We start from the raw sequence: 16611 nt of genomic DNA on the forward strand, positions 1-16611 counted from the left end.
GATGTCCTCCCTAAGATGCCTTACCTCAGTCACACGTCACTTCTGTGCGTATTTGCTTTCTTTATGTACACTTCCACTGTCAGAGCTGACAAGTTACACTACTGCATCTATACCTATTTTACGGCTTTATATATGTTTTACGTCCTTCTTCCTCTAGAGGAGTTAAAGCCTGGGCTGCATTACAAGGACTGGGAGAGATCTAGATGTGCACCTCCCAGCTTCTATGAATGGCCTCTTACTTTGGGGTCTAAAGCCATAGTCTGGAATAAATATAAAATTCAGAAGAGATAATGCTTGGTCTATTACTCTCCTAAGGCTTCTTACTTTCAAGAATAAATACACTATCCAGAAGAAATAATACTCACCTATTACCACTCCCCTAAAGCTCCTTCCCTTTGAGTCTGATGTCTCTCAGCGTTCCACACTCAAACAAAGTAAGAACAAGAGCTGCAATGCAGCCTACCCGAGACGTCAGAATCTGACACACCACTTGTTCCTTCCAGTTGGTGTGGTTCAACTGCAACCTCAGCAAAACACTAGTTTCTCCTCCACCAGATCAAAAGCTTAAGTAGAGAAAGGCAGCTTCACTCAACTAGCCCCAGAACCCACTCTCCTCACCTAATTCTGCATATAAGCAGAGGAAGCTGAAACTGAGTCCCGGTTTCACAGTAAGAAAACTCAGGAGTTTAGTGTAACTTTTATAGGAAAATGGAGAAAATTTTGTAACTTCAAAAACTATCACCATTTACAGGGATCACTGAAGGACATGATTGTATTACCTGCTTCAGCCCCTCTCTAGAAGGTTCAGATGTTTTCACAATATCATCAATGGCCCACCACTGACCAACAAGGTAAAGTGCCATGGCTAAAATTTAAAAAACAAAATGATCATTAGCATTTAAGTCTAAAGGACTAAAATAGACAATATTGCTACTTGATAACAATTATATACACAGTAGAAAATACACCCTTTGGGGGGGGTTGTTTGTTTGTAAATGTTATTATTGTACCCAGTACTTCTAGATGGTTAGTTTTTAGATGTTACTTAATATATTTGAGTTCAATAAGCTGCTTACAGTAGATGACAGTTGACAAGGAAACCCCAAACTGGTCAAGACACAGAGAACAGGGGCTGTAAAGTGCTGAGCCATAAGGGGGGCATACACCGTCATGCCCTCCCCACAAGGCCCATGTATCTTTATGGACATGGGAGCAGACACTGTAAGAGCCAATGGTGACAAACATCAAGGAAATGGGCTTTTTATCCCAGAAACACAGGGGAAATACACCCATTCTTGCTTGCTTTCCTTTTCTGTCATGTTGAGAGTCAAATCCAGTACCCCGCCCATCCAGGTAAATGCTCTACCACTGAGCGACAGCCCCTCCTCTGAAGATCGCAGACCCACACTTTATACCTTTATTTTACTTTATTCATTAATTGTATAGTTAGAAGCAACTGAGAATTACATTTTTCCAAAACCAAAATTTGAAAAAAGTTTCTACAGGACTGGAGAGATGGCTCAGAGGTTAAGAGCACTGGCTGTTCATCCAGAGGTCCTGAGTTCAATTCCCAGCACCCACATGGTGACTCACAACCATCTCTAATGTCATCAGACACCCTCTTCTGACCTGCAAGTATACATGCAGGCAGAGCACAGTACATAATAATAGATAAATAAATCTTAAAAAAAAAAAAAGAAAAGAAAAGTTTCTACAACAAATCTTTTGTGTAGTTTCTCAGTAAATTCCTGCAGTTTGAATTCAAGTTCTTCAAATTTACAAAAATGAAGCAAAGAAGAAACCTGTGAGTGAATCTTCAGGCGCAAAGAGAGCAAGGACTTTCTGGGTCTGATTGCCACCATAAAGAGGTACAAAGCCCACATTTGACAGGCTAATCGGAATCTGAAATAAAAGATGATTCAAGATTAGTGGAGAGTTTAATAAAAATACATGACAGAAGAATACCAAAGCATTTAACAGAATGTAAGCTTTTCTCAATGCTTGTTTTAATATAAGCTTCATTTCATAGGAGGTAGTAAGTATCCCCAGCCTCCCCCAAAAAGAATAAAAACAAACAAGCAACAAGGAAAGCAGGCTTCTCTTCTACAAGAGTTGTATTTTCTTGTGGAATTTTTTTTTTTTTAATTTTTGTTTTTGTTTTTCAAGCCAGGGTATCTCATGCCCGTCCAGGACTCCCTTTGTAGACCAGGCTGGTCTTGAATTCACAGAGACCTGCCTGCCTCTGCCTCCAGAGCTGGGGTTAAAGGTGTGCACCATCACCACCCCCCAACCTTCTAGAAATAGTTCTAGATGCCAGCCATGCTACTGAATAAGAGCAAACATCACTGCAAAACCAACTATAGTTTATTATCGTTAGACTTCACAAGAGGAACATATTTCACTTTCTAGGAAAGATCAGTTAGGCAACCTGATGCTTCAGCAGGATACATGCAATACTTTAACATTCTTCTGCCTTCATTGGCCCAGCATCAATTTTCCACTTAACAGTCAATTCAGAGAATTAAAAAATAGTGGTGCTAGAGAAGTTGTTAAAATTCTTTACACTAGGGCTATAGAAATGGCTCAGTGGTTGAGAGCACTATCTCCTCTTCCAGAGGTCCAGAGTTCAATTCCCAGCAAGCACATGGTGGCTCACAACCATCTATAATGAGATCTGGTGCCCTCTTCTGGCCTGAGGTATGCATGCAGATAAAGCACTCATCTATATAAAACAAATAAATCTTTTTTAAAAAATAAACCTTTAAAAAAAATTCTTTACACTGAGCAGGTGAGACGGCTCAGTGGGTAAAGGAGCCTGTTGCCAAGCCTGATGACCTGAGTTCAACACCAAGTCCACATGGCAGGAGGAGAGTCCTGGCGAAAAGCTCTCCTCTGGCTTTCCGCACATGCCCTACCCTCCACCCAATATAATAAAAATTGTAGTTCTTTAAATCCATTACTCCCAGAAGAAAGCTCTGAGGCCTAGAGATTTTAAGAAATCAAGAGATATTAAGAAATTAAACCACTTCAGTTCATAGTCTCAAAGCAACACAGCTTACTAATTAAAACTTTTATTTTTCAAAAATCACAAAATTTTCAGGGGGAAGATCTGTTATGTAAAAATGTCATTTGGAGGCTTCCTGATTTTTTTTTAATTAGAAGCAATTTCTAAATTCAAAAATCCAAATCTAAAGTAAATTTAAATGACACAGACTTGACATGGTATCTTGCCTTACCAAAACTGGTAAACTTCTACCTATAAAATTAAAAAGGCAAACACCAAATATAACCTGTGCGTTTTGTGTAAACAGCCAGAAGAAGTTGGGAGGACAGCTCATGGGAAAAGCACTTCTACCCCAGCACAAGAACCTGAATCCTAACACCCAGCACCCACATAAAGCCAGGCACAGCCACTCCCCTCATGCCTGCACCCCAGCATGGGCTTGGGGACAGATGGATCCTCAAAGCTCTGGTGAGCAAGCCTAACTGAAATGGCGGGCTTCAAGTTTGGTCAAAGACCCTGCTTAAAGGGTACAAAGCAATAGAAGAAGACATCCAACGTCCTCTTCTGAACGAGTCCCACTCAATTTGTTAATTTTGATTAGCCATTATTAGCACATTTTACTGGTAGGTTTCTGGCAAATATTTTAAAATTTGAATGATTTTTTTTTTACACTGATATGTGGCTGGACAGAAAGATTGGTAAAAATCACTGCAAAATGCCTTACCGTAATATTGAGAATAGAAAAACACTCTGGATTTTCAGGGTCTCCACACCGTAAGTTGGAGAGGTAATCCTCAGCAGAATTTTCCAAGTCCTCGTGTGTACAGTTATCCAGCAAATCCACAGGGAATGCCATCCTCTAACAGACATGGGACAAACACACTTAGAATGAACGCCACCTTTTCTTACTCAAAAGCAAAGAAATTCTACTATAATACTCCGTATTGTATTGAAGGAAAGTTCTATTTCACTATGTCAAGATAGAAAGCTTGGGTCTACTGATTTGGGTACATATGTCAAAAAACTTCTAGTATTATTCTTTTTTTTTTAAAAAACAGGCAATAAAGCCAGATATGGTGGCTCATACCTGTAATCCAAGCACTCTGGAGACAGAGGCAGGAGAACCAATAGGAGTTTGAGAATATCCTGAACTACAGAGTTCTTGGCCAGTCTAGACTATAGTATAAGATCTTGTCTCCCAAGAAAAAACAAAAACAAAAAATAGGCAATGAAGCAGGAATACTTTGTGTTTATAATACAGTTATAAGACATACACATATGCTCATACATTTTAATATCTCTATATGAATATACTCTTTACATACACCTCAACATAAAAGTCACTATAAGAAGCATAGGAGAAGGGCTGGAGAGATGGTTAAACACTTAAGACTACTTGCTGCTCTTACACCGGACCTGGGTTCCATCTCCAGCACCTGTGTGTTGGCTCACTACAGAGGAGCCAGCGCCCTCTACTGACCTCCACTGGCACCAGGTACTCATGTAGTACACACATATATGCAGGTAGAACATGTACACACAGCCAAGTGTGGTGGCACACACCTGTAATCCTAGCACCCAGTGAGACAGAGGCAGGTGGATAACTGTGAGTTAGAGGCCAGCCTAGTCTACAAAGTGAGTCCAGGACAACCAATGCTATACAGAGAAACCCTGTCTCTAAAGACTAAAGAAAAAAAGTATGCACGTGAAATAAATACATCTATTTTTAATATGTATGTGTACACACACACACACACACACACACACACACACACACACACACGAGGCCAGGAAGTGGTAACACACCACACCTTTAACCTCAGGACTCAGGAGGCCGAGGCAGGTGGACCTCTGAGTTTGAGGCCAGCCTGGTCTACAGACCTAGTTTTAGGACAGCCTAGGCTCAGAGGAACCCTGTCTCAAAAAAACAGATTAAAAAAAAAAGGTGGTGGGGGGAGTTTTCTGAAATGACATAAATGTTCCACAACTAAATGTTAGGAATAGTTTGAGATATATATATATATATATATATATTTTTTTTTAATCAAGTTAATTGTAAAAATTAAGCCCAAGAAATAAAAACATAAATCTAATCCAGCTAATAACTCTACAAACCTGCTTTCTTTTGTTGTTGTTGTTGTTTTGGTTTTGGTTTTGGTTTTTTTGGTTGGTTGGTTGGTTGGTTGGTTTGGGGGGGAAGGGGTTGTTTGGTTGTTTGTTTCAAAACTATCTCCTAAATCTCTAAGGTACAGATTCACAGTGAGGAGATCCACAAGTGAAGAAACTTGGACAGCATCACACCACTATAAAACAGGAAACATATGAGCCCAAGCATCAAAATGCACCTTACACTAGTTATTTTTACTCAATATGTAAAATCACACATCAGTGTTTTTCATAGTTCATTTTTTGTAAAACTGCTGTAACTATTTGATTTAGTATTCTATACCCATACTGCATTACAAAGAACACTAGAATTGGAACTCTGTGACACTGGGTCAGCCTGCCACTACCTTATGGTCATGCGTAAATTACTTACCGTCTTAGGCTTCTCTGGTCGTTAGTGATCCGATACAACTGGACAGGCTAATCCTAAAGACCTTTTGAACCTCTAAATTCTTATAACCAAAAAAAAAAAAAAAATCTTAGTGGATGATTTAGGACTACAAAAACTCCCAGCCCTGCCCCACGTTACAAAAGCACGGAAGAGGCAAGGTTTGGGGGGGGGGGGTGCTGTGATAAACCCCGATTTTCCCTCTTGTTTTTAAGCTTCTGTTCTATGTTACATAACTGTAAAGCTGTCAGGTCAAATTTTGTCAAGCACTTCAGGCTCTGCCCATGTAAGGCCTAAACAGATTCTACATGACTGAGAAAGCTTAATGCAGCCGTAAGCCAACTAGCTCATCAAAAAACAGACACAGGATGGACAGTGAAGTGTAAAAGTTGTCCAAATTAATTTATAAATGAAATAAATGGTATGCTTGGGAATCCTGGCCAAGCTGCACAGAAATATAAGCAGAGCTCTCACATGAGAGCGCCAAGATGAGCCCTACTCTGCCTCTGCCTCCCCAGATTCACAAACTATATGACAGAAGAAATATTCTTAGGTAGTGTGAAAAAGCAGAGTAGAAGAAGAGATCCCATCAGTGCATCTCTCTGCTTACTGTTGATGAATGCCAGGCAACTGTATCTTAACAGGCAACAGCTCTCTCTACACATTCTAAAATTATTACATGATTTCCACATGTTTCTGCTACTGTTTAGGGCTTCTGGGGAACAGACCCCAAATCAAAATACAAACATTTTTGAGGTGAAAGAATTCTCAGAGAAAACAGCTCAACCAGTCCAAGTCACAAGCCCGCTCTGAGTCGCAATGATTTCCTCTTCCAGGACAGGCCAGGTTTGTAGGCACCAAGCAGGAACGCTCTCACCTTCACACAGAAAGCCGGTCTCTAACCATGAGACTCTTTACTCCTCCTTGTCTCCCCAGTTTCCCTCCCAGCCCAACACAAGCCCTGTACTACATCATCTCAACTGCTGCCTTTGCCTTGCCTCTTTTTCATCTACCCCATGTCCTCCACAGGCCCTGAGTCCTAGATGCTTCCAAACACTCTTCTGTCCTCTGAAAGCTAAGATGGGTGTGGCAATAATGAAATAATTGAAAAGGCTACCACTACTACCCAAATCTAGGTGGTCCTTGGCAGTATTCTGAATGAGAGATAAACATGTTTTTTATGATCCCAAGTGCAGGATCGGAACAGTCTTGTGAGAGAGCAGGTGAGGTTAATTCACTATTAGACCAGCCAGCCACCTTATGTGGAAGCTTGGTTGTTGCCCTCTGAAAAGATCCCATGAACAGACTCTGGGAGGAGATACATAAATGAGCCCAGAGCCGGGCGTGGTGGCGCACGCCTATAATCCCAGCACTCGGGAGGCAGAGGCAGGTGGATCACTGTGAGTTCGAGGCCAGCTTGGTCTACAAAGCGGGTCCAGGACAGCCAAGGCTACACAGAGAAACCCTGTCTTGAAAAACCAAAAAAAAAAAAAAAAAAAAAAAAAAAAAAAAAAAGAGCCCAGAACTGGAGGCGGAGCCTTAGGATAGTTTCGGCTGTTCATCGCTCCACATCAAGACGCTCCTAGGCTTCTTCAGGGATCAGGCTCCTGCTGAGGCTCCAGGTTCTGGTTACTCTAGATTCCAGCAGAAGAAAACCTGCTGATCACACCAGGAGAATCATTCCTCAGAACTGATATCCTTACAGTTTTGTTATTGTTATTCTTTAATCTTCTTTTCCTATTGTTTTGGTTAGTTGGGTTATAAGTGACTACACTCGGTTAATAAGTTGTTAATAAAATACATTAGTTTAAAAAAGTTGAGCCTACAGTGCTCAGCAAGCCCTTTCTACTCCCTGTAAAGATTTACTTACAGTTGGGTAAGGCCTGCCTCTGAGTTTCTTTCTTTCTTTCTTTCTTTCTTTCTTTTTTTTTTTTTTTTTTTTGGCTTTTTGAGACAGGGTTTCTCTGTGTAGCCTTGGCTGTTCTGGACTTGATCTGTAGACCAGGCTGGCCTCGAACTCACAGCGATCCACCTGCCTCTGCCTCCCAAGTGCTGGGATTAAAGGCATGCGCCACCACGCTGAGTTTCTAAGTGAGTGGTGGGAGTTCTTTTTTGTATACAGTGCTCTGCCTGCATGTACACCTGTAGGCCAGAAAAGGGAATCACATCACATTAGATGGCTGTGAGGGACCATGTGGTTGCTGGGAATTGAACTCAGGACCTCTGGAAGAATATTCAGTGCTCTTAACCTCTGAGCCATCTCTCCAGCCCCAGAGACATGGGATCTTAAATAAGATTTATGGCAGGGCGTGGTAGAGCACAGCTTTAATCCTAGCACTCAGGAGGCAAAGGCAAGCGGATCAATAGGAGTTCAAGGCCAGCTTGGTCTACAAGGACAGCCAAGGCTACACAAAAAAACCCTGTCTCCAAAAAAACAAAAATAATTAAGATTTATGCCTGCTGCTTCCAACAGTTGTATTGCTAGTAAGCAACAGACATAAATGACTTCAGTCAATATCTGCTCTTTCAATGACAATGGTGCACCATCTATAAAAACATAGGTGTTAGGGATCCTAAGAACACCTATCAGGAAAATCTTAAATATAAATACTCTTTTCAAAAATATTTTAAGAAATATTCTAATTAAAGGTTTAATTCTTTCTTCATGTCCAAGGAAATACCTGGAGCTAAGGAATCATTTAGACATTTTGTACTGGCATTTTGTATGCTATGGGGTTGACACTGGCTAATGTCACGTGCCCTAGAGCCAAACTGACAGGACTTAGTTGTATGACCTTAGGCAAATACTGAAACTATGGAATACGTAGAGGAAAAAGACCTCTGTTGGGGCAGAAATAAACTGTGACTAGCTGCTGAGCACGGAAAAGGCTTGCATCTGTACTAGGCTCAGTGTGGCTGTATGTGAGCTTAGCTACTAGGGAGGTCAAGGCACAAGGATTCCTTGAGCTCAGCAGCTTGAAGCCAGCCTGGGCAACACTAAGACTCCAACTTAAAAAAAAGTGTATCTAAAAACAGAAGTGACAGGCAAATTACAATCAGTATACCCATAGCCCACAAGGGTTAATCCACTAATACAGACAACAAAGTATTTTTAAAGCTAAAATGCATAGACATTGGTAAAGAACATGAACAGAGGTTTGTAACAGAAAAAAACTAACACCAAAAAATGTCAAATTCAGCTGAGTGCGGTACTGCACACCTTTGATTGCAGCACTCAAAGAGGCAGAGGCAGGTGAATCTCTGAGTTTGAGGATATCCTGGTCTACTAAGTGAGTTCAGGACAGCCAAGACTACACAGAGAAACTCTGTTTGAGGGGCGAGGGGACAAATTCATTTTAAAACAGCCTACTTGCATATATAGTTTTAAAATAGTATCAGTACAAATGTATACACAAAAACCGGAAAGAACACACAGTGTATTGTTAACAATATTGAATCCTGATGGGAAAAGACACTAAGGAAGACCACACAAGATTGGACTCAGAGCCTTGCTCTGAGTTTTGGGGCTGAAGAGATGGCTCAGTGATTAAGAGCAGTGGCTGATCTTCCAGAGGACCAGGGTTCAATTCCCAGCACCAACATGCAGTTCCAGGAGATCTGATACCAATGCACATAAAATTAAATTAAATAAATGTGTAAAAAAAAAAAAAGCCAGGCATGGTGGCGCACGCCTTTAATCCCAGCACTCAGGAGGCAGAGGCAGGCGGATCCCTGTGAGTTCGAGGCCATCCTGGTCTACAAAGCGAGTCCAGGACAGCCAAGGCTACACAGAGAAACCCTGTCTCGAAAAACAAACAAATAAAAAAAAGAAAAAAAAAGAAAAGAAAAACAAACAAATAAACAAACAAAAAAGAGGCTGTGTTTCATTCTACCTAAAAGAAGGCAGATATGAATTTGGGGCTTCATCGTGAAAGCAAAACAGGACTCATGGCTGAAATAAGACTTAAAGATGTTTGAAGGCTACTGAAGGGTCAGAACACGAGCTCTAAATGACTGTCCCCAGGAGTGGTTGATAAAGCCTCCTCACCAATCCCATCCCATGAACACAATACAGACAATGCTTCTTACACACCTGATACATTGCAAAGTCTAACAGTAACTCAATTAAGGACCTTAAACAAAGAAATACATGAACTGCAACTGAAGCCTCCACCTAAACACATGCTGTACTATATACTAAGCACTGCATTTGCCTCTAGCACAAGAGCAACTCCAGTGCTCCATGGCCAGACCAAACACCGCTTGCAATCTTACAGAAGCATTTGCAAAGTACTTAATAAATGTCACAGAGCAGTGTCCACTTCAATATCAAATCTAAGACTTCGCTTTATACCTGTTTTCTTTACCATATAAGCACATCTGACTTTACTGGGATTTATTTAAGTTGCTAGGGTTCAGCACAGCCAGACTCAAGACTAGTACTGTAAAAGAGGAGTACAAACGATACACTTAGTGTTGCCACCATCTTTAACATAAAATACCACAGACTTTTGTCTCATGTATAACCAAAGATTGCTTTAACATAAAAAAAAAAAAAAACTTAAAGTAAACATCCCCCAACCTTACTCTCTAATGTTTGTGTTAACTGGCGATGGTTGGGAGAAGTGTTCTCCAAAGGCCCAGGGGCTTGGTAGCCAGCCTGCAGCACCACTGGGAACCACTGGGCACCATTAAGCTAAGAGCTAGTTGGGGAACAAGTCTAAGCTAAGGAAGTTAAGTCAGTAGACGCGTGCATGCCCTAAGTGGAAATAGTGGGACCCCAGCTCCCTTTTCCCTGTTTGCCCGACTGCCGAAGGTAAGCAGCTTTGCTCTACCAGCGATGCACTGCCTCACCACAGGCCCAAGGACAACAGAGGTAAGCAACCACAAACTGAAACCTCTGAACTATGAACTTCCTTTTAAGCTGATTACCTCATTCTGCCACAGTGGTATAAAGCTAACACAGCCAGAGGTTCCCACCTTGTACAGATGTTTTAAACACAGCAGTATCTGAACCAAAGCCTGGCATTCATCCCCCTTTCCTGCCCTGGCCTCTGCACTCTTGATTTTGGAGTCATAGCCCCACATACACACGTGCTCTTACTGTCCTCCTGCACACACATGTGGACTTATTTACCTAACAGCAGGCTCACAGGAAGGGAAGACAATAGTAAGTTTCTTGCAGAACTTCAGAATGTATCTAAGCAAATGAATGAATAAATGTAAATTTGTAATGAACTGTAATGGTCCCTGAAAATACAGTCTTTGAATAAAAGCCTCAAGAAAGAGGGCGGGTCCCAGGCAGAACCCAGAAAGTAGAGAGAAAGGCAAGCAATTGGGTTTACCAAGGCAGCTAAAGTACATAAAGACAACTGAGAGTAGAAACATAGAAAAATAAACTGAGGTCAGAAAACAGCAGACTAAGAATACCGTCTTAGTATTCGACTACTGTGAAGAGACACCGTGACCACGGCAATTTTTCTTTTTCCTTGGGGGAGGGGGGTTTGACACGGGGTTTCTCTGTGTAGCCTTGGCTCTCCTGGACTCACTTCGTAGAGCAGGCTGGCCTCAAACTCACAAGGACCCACCTGCCTCTGCCTCCCGAGTAATGGGATTAACAGCATGCACCACCACCCCGCCCCACAGCAACTCTTATAAAAGCAAAGCACCTATTGGGACTTGCCAGCTTCAGAAGTTTGGTCCACTATCTTAACGGCAAGGATAATCTTTTTTTGGGGGGAAGGGGGAGGGGTTGAGACAGGCGTAGCCCTGGCTGTCCTGGACTCACTTTGTAGACCAGGCTGGCCTCAAACTTAGAGATCTGCCTGCCTCTGGCAAGGATAATCTTAAGAGTTCGATATCAGATCTGAGGGCAGGGAAAGAAAGCCACTGGGCCTGGCTTGACCTTTTGAAAACCAAAGCCCACTTCAAGTGACACACTTCCTTCAACTACCCCAACAAGGCAACACCTCCTAAACCCTCTCAAGCAGTACCACTCCATAATGACCAAGCACTTAAATATATGAGCCTTTGGAGGGCCATTCCTATTCAAACCACCACAAATACTACATTACAAACTCCTTGACCTTACTTGACACATTAGCAGAAAGCCATTCAGCAACTCTAAGCAGGGAAAACATTCAAAGCTTTGTTTTAAGACAGTTTACCCAGCAGCTGTACACAGGGTAGATTCACTAAAGAACTGAAGAGACACAAGTTGAGGGGATGCTGTCCACATCTTGAGCAGGGGTGGCTATATTTCAGGACCTATAGTGGATTGGTTCCACGACTCATTCCCAGCCTAAAAGGCTAGGTACTCAAGTTTCTTGTATGAAACGCCACAGTATTTGAAGATTTACCTATACACATCTTCCTGCCCAGTTTAAACTATTTCTAGGTTACACACAATACTGATAATGTGAGTACTGTGTAAATGGTTAGGCTGTATTGTTTAGGGAGTAACAAGAAAAGGTCTGGGCATGAGCAGCGCAGAGGCAATGAGGTTTCTGGAGCTGTAGAGCTGAGAAAGGTTCGGGTTCCTGGACTATGTAACACACAGGAATGGGATTCGGTGTTCCTCATTGTCTATCCTACCAAGCTCTAAACTCTAAAAAGCGGAACACATTTTTTTAATCCGCATCAAAGACTAAGGACAGAGCCAGTGATTTCTGATGTCCTTTCTAATTAGTAACTTGTCTATACTTGCTTACTTTGCTTTAAAACACTAGAACTCACTGGAAAATAGAAACTGGAAAAAGTATAGACACACAAAGGGGTAGTACTTTCAAATTTTCATTTATAATTATTTTTAAGCTCAGAATAAACAGTCACTTACCATGTGCCAGGCATTGTGATAATCATCCTACACATATTATCTCATTTGTTTCTCAAAATGACCCAAGAGGTAGGTATTTTAGTATACATTTTCCAAATGAGTTTTAGGCCTGATTGAGCTCTCACCACTGGGGCAGTAGAGCCAGGCAATCCATCAACAGAAGCTTTTAACCTGCTGGCCAGGTTCCCAGGTCAAAACAAAGGGCCACACAGACCCCGATGTCCCTAAATATGACACAATTGCTATAGACCACAGTAACCATAATGACTGCTTAATCACTCCTAAGAAGTCAATTTTTTAAACCATGCAATGTAGTTTCCTTAGACTTTCTGTTTCTTACACTGTATTCAGAACTTTTAAATGGTTACTACACAATTAAGAAAAACACCTTGGCAGAAGGTTCTAACTCAGTTGGTCAAATATTTCACTAGCACATATGGAGCTCTGGGCGCAACCTGCAGCATTGATTAAGTGGATCTGGTGGCACGTCTATAACCTTGGCACTTGGAAAGTACAAACAGGAGAGTCACATGTTCGAAGTCATCCTCATTACAGTTAAGTTTGAGACTAACCTGGGTATTGGGTGATATATACACAGCATAACATCACACACACATACACACACACACACACACACACACACACACACACACACACACACACGCTAACCCCAGATAGGGAGCCCTCTATGGATAAAAGTATGTATACTACCAAGGTCCAACTTGGGGCACCAGTGAGTTTTACTGGATTAGTTATAGGAGCATAAATAACTCCAGACAACTGTATAGCCCAGCATGGTGACAGCTCATAAAAGCTAGGAGCCTGGAGCCTGCTACACAGCTGTAGGTGGCTCACCAGGCTGGATAATCCCTTTCCAGCTGACTCCATTGGTGTAAACCTTTTCCAGAGAGCTCAGTTGTTTTTTTATTCTAGGCAGTTAGCTGGTCTGGGCTACTTTCAGGCAGCTTGGCTGGTCTCTGCTTCTTCAGGGCTGCTTCTTGCAGGCAGATAGGCTTGCCTCAACAGTTTTCTTTGCAGCTTGGCTTGTCTGAGAGTGAAAGCAGTCTTTTCTGTTTGTATATGCTTGTGGAAAGTGGGAACTGGTAAATCCAAGAAATTTCAGGAACTTCCTGAGGCTATTTTGAGTTACTTCTTTTTTGTTGTTGTTGTTTTGGTTTTTTTTTGTTTGTTTGTTTGTTTTTCAAGACAGGGTTTCTCTGTGTAGTCCTGTCCTGGACTCACTTTGTAGACCAGGCTGGCCTCGAACTCATAGCACTCTACCTGCCTCTGCCTCCCAAGTGCTAGGATTAAAGGCGTGCATAGCAGTTACTTGCTTCTTATCAGAATGAGTTTCTCTGAAGGACAGAATGTTTCAATCCTGGAGGAAACTGCTACATAACACTGGGCTACTAAGTCCACTCCACCCCCAAAATAAAGTAAAACAAATAAAGCTATATGCTTTAAAATTAAAGTTCAAAATTGACAAAATGTCTACCAAATGTTTCCTTACCAAATCACTCCAAAGTAGCGCTAAGAGAAATAAAGCATATTTACTAAAATTACATTATAATCTTTAAATTATCCATTGCCAAAGGAAAGACAAAAATAAAACTCTGAGAACTATATGATAGTATGAAGCACACCAAAGGGAAGGTAATGTTTCCCTTATTTTCAATTTAAATAAACTTAAATTTCCTCCACATAAATATACATACTAGTGAAAATGAAAAGCTTTCTTTTTTTTAAGTCAGAACTCTATTAATACATTGTGTTTACACTTTACTTCTAAAGAAAATCAAAAGGCTGCTGCAGAGATGGCTCAGAGGTTAAGAGCACCGGCTGCTCTTCCAGAGGTCCTAAGTTCAATTCCTAGCAACCACATGGTGGCTCACAACCATCTATAGTGATCCGGTACCCTTTTGGTCTGCAGGTGTACATGCAGACAGTGTACTGTATACATTTTAATAAATAAGTAAAATCTTTAAAAAAAAAAAAAAAAAGAGGGCTGGAGAGATGGCTCAGAGGTTAAGAGCACTGGCTGCTCTTCCAAAGGTCTTGAGTTCAATTCCCAGCAACCACATGGTGGCTCACAACCATCTATAATGAGATCTGGTGCCCTCTCCTGGTGAGCAGGCATACATGCAGGCAAAATACTATACATAATAAATAAATAAATCTATTTAAAAAAAAAAAAGAAAATCAAAAGCTTTAGCTAACACAAGATAGATAAAACACAATTTTTAAAATAAAGTAAAGCCAGGTGTGGTGGCATACGCCTGCAATCCAAGCACCCTGGAGGCAGAGGCAGGTAGATTGCTGTGAATTTTAGGACAGCCTGATCTACAAAGTGAGTCCAGGACAGCCGAGGCTACACAGAGAAACCCTGTCTTGAAAAACCAAGAAATGAAATAAAATAAAAAGGGGCTAGGAAGATGGCTCAGCAGTTAAGAACACTGCCTGCTCTTCTAAAGAACCTGGGTTCAATTCCCAGCACCCACATGGCAGCTCACAACTGTCTGTAACTCCAGTTTCAGGGGATCTGACACCTTCACACACCAATGCACATAAAATAAATTGGAAATCAAATGTTCTACAGGAGGTACATGTTGGGACATAATAAAAAGGAGGGAAAAACCACTAAGGTTCACTGAACTAGACACTCAGAATTACCCTAATTTCATTAATGATAATTTTACTCTCCTCTAGGTATGTCATAGCAGGTAATTCTGTGATAGGCACTGTTATGTGTCATTACTTTTATTACAGCTAGGTGTGTGACCTTTATGGCTTGGACCTGAAATGTCCCTCACAGGCTCATGTGTTTAAAGTCTGGTTCCCCAGCAGGTGGCACTGTTTTGAGAGGCTGGAGAACCTAGCTGGAGAACAAGAGGTTCTGCATACAATCTCAAAGTGTCTACCTCCTGATCTGCCAAGAGAAGGGAAGCAATTACCAGCTCCATCACCGTGGAAGCTCCATTACACCTCCCACATGGTGATAAATGGTGTCCTGTGAAACTGGAAGCCAAAGCAAATCCTCTTCTTTCAAGTCCTTTCTGGCAGGTGTTTTGTCAAAGGAAAGTAGCTAATCAACTACACTTTCACCGCTGAGGAGATAAAGCCTAGAGAGAAGAGTATCCTAAACAAAAATCAGGCAAACGGACAACAAGAACAAAGCAAAGTCCAAGCTCACATGTCTGCGTCTTTGCCTAAATTGTGAAACCATATTGGAAGAGACATACGCCCCTCAGACATACCTAGAACCAATCTATGCCTAAAAGTTTTAGAGCCATGCAGTGGTGGCGCACACCTTTAATCCCAACACTTGGGAGGCAGAGGCTGGTGGGTCTCTGAGTTGAGGCCAGCCTGGTCTACAGAGTGAGCTCCAGCTCAGCCTAGGCTACACAGAGGAACCCTGTCTCTGGAGTCGGGGTGGGGGAGCAGTGTGAGTGTGTGTTATTTGGCATGTAGTATAGTTCATTACTATACATGATGATATACTTTTTTAAAAGATTTATTTACTTATGCAGGTGTACTTGCAGGCCAGAAGAGGGCATCAGATCATGTTATAGATGGCTGTGAGCCACCATGTGGTTGCTGGGAACTGAACTCTGGACCTCTGGAAAAGCAGTCAGTGCCCTTAACCTCTCAGCCACCTCTCCAGCTCGATGATATACTTTGGTGGATGACATATTATATATTTATATACAACAGAAAGTCAAACTTGGGGCTGGAGAGATGGCTCAGTGGTTAAGAGCACTGTCTGCTCTTCCAAAGGACCTGGGTTCAATTCCCAGCCACCACATGGCAGCTCACAACTGTCTGTAATTCCAGTACCAATGGCTCTAACACCCTCACGCTAAAATAAAATTAAGTAAGTTATAAAAATAAAAAGTCAAACTTACTGACTTTGCATTCTGATGAATTCCTAAACTGGGCTCTGACTTTATCTATTAATACTATGACTATTCTAGCTACGAAAAACATTGCAAACTCCCAAATTCAATCAATTATTTTCATCCTTACTCCTCTTGGCTCTGTTATGGGCCAGACCGAACTGACCATATGCCACTTAAAACCTTTCTCCTTCTTAGGTCCCCAGAACAATACTTTTTCCTAATTCTCATTTTTTTTTTCCCAGCAACTGAACTCTTGCCTTTGCACGATCCATCTTCAGGGGTCCTTCCACACACTAGGAACATGTCTCCCCATGCCCTGTAT

General features: G+C 41.6%; 1 protein-coding gene across 4 annotated transcripts in view; it reads right to left on the bottom strand.

Annotated features, from left to right (window-relative positions):
- Window positions 1-16611, bottom strand: part of FAM169A (family with sequence similarity 169 member A) — a 57776-nt gene that overhangs the window by 33584 nt on the left and 7581 nt on the right. For 3 of the 4 annotated variants that reach the window (XM_084802718.1, XM_084802717.1, XM_084802715.1), the window contains exons 2-4: window positions 3729-3863; window positions 1803-1902; window positions 780-865 (exon numbers count right to left, since the gene is read on the bottom strand). In XM_084802718.1, coding sequence (XP_084658844.1) covers window positions 780-865; window positions 1803-1902; window positions 3729-3860 — 318 coding nt within the window. In that variant the 5' untranslated portion in view covers window positions 3861-3863. Of the gene's footprint in view, window positions 1-779; window positions 866-1802; window positions 1903-3728; window positions 3864-5543; window positions 5623-16611 lie in introns of all 4 variants that reach the window. The other variant, XM_084802716.1, reaches the window with a different exon arrangement.

The sequence above is a fragment of the Acomys minous genome (assembly GCF_964271855.1).
Source record: "Acomys minous genome assembly, chromosome: 11".
NCBI lineage: Eukaryota > Metazoa > Chordata > Mammalia > Rodentia > Muridae > Acomys > Acomys minous.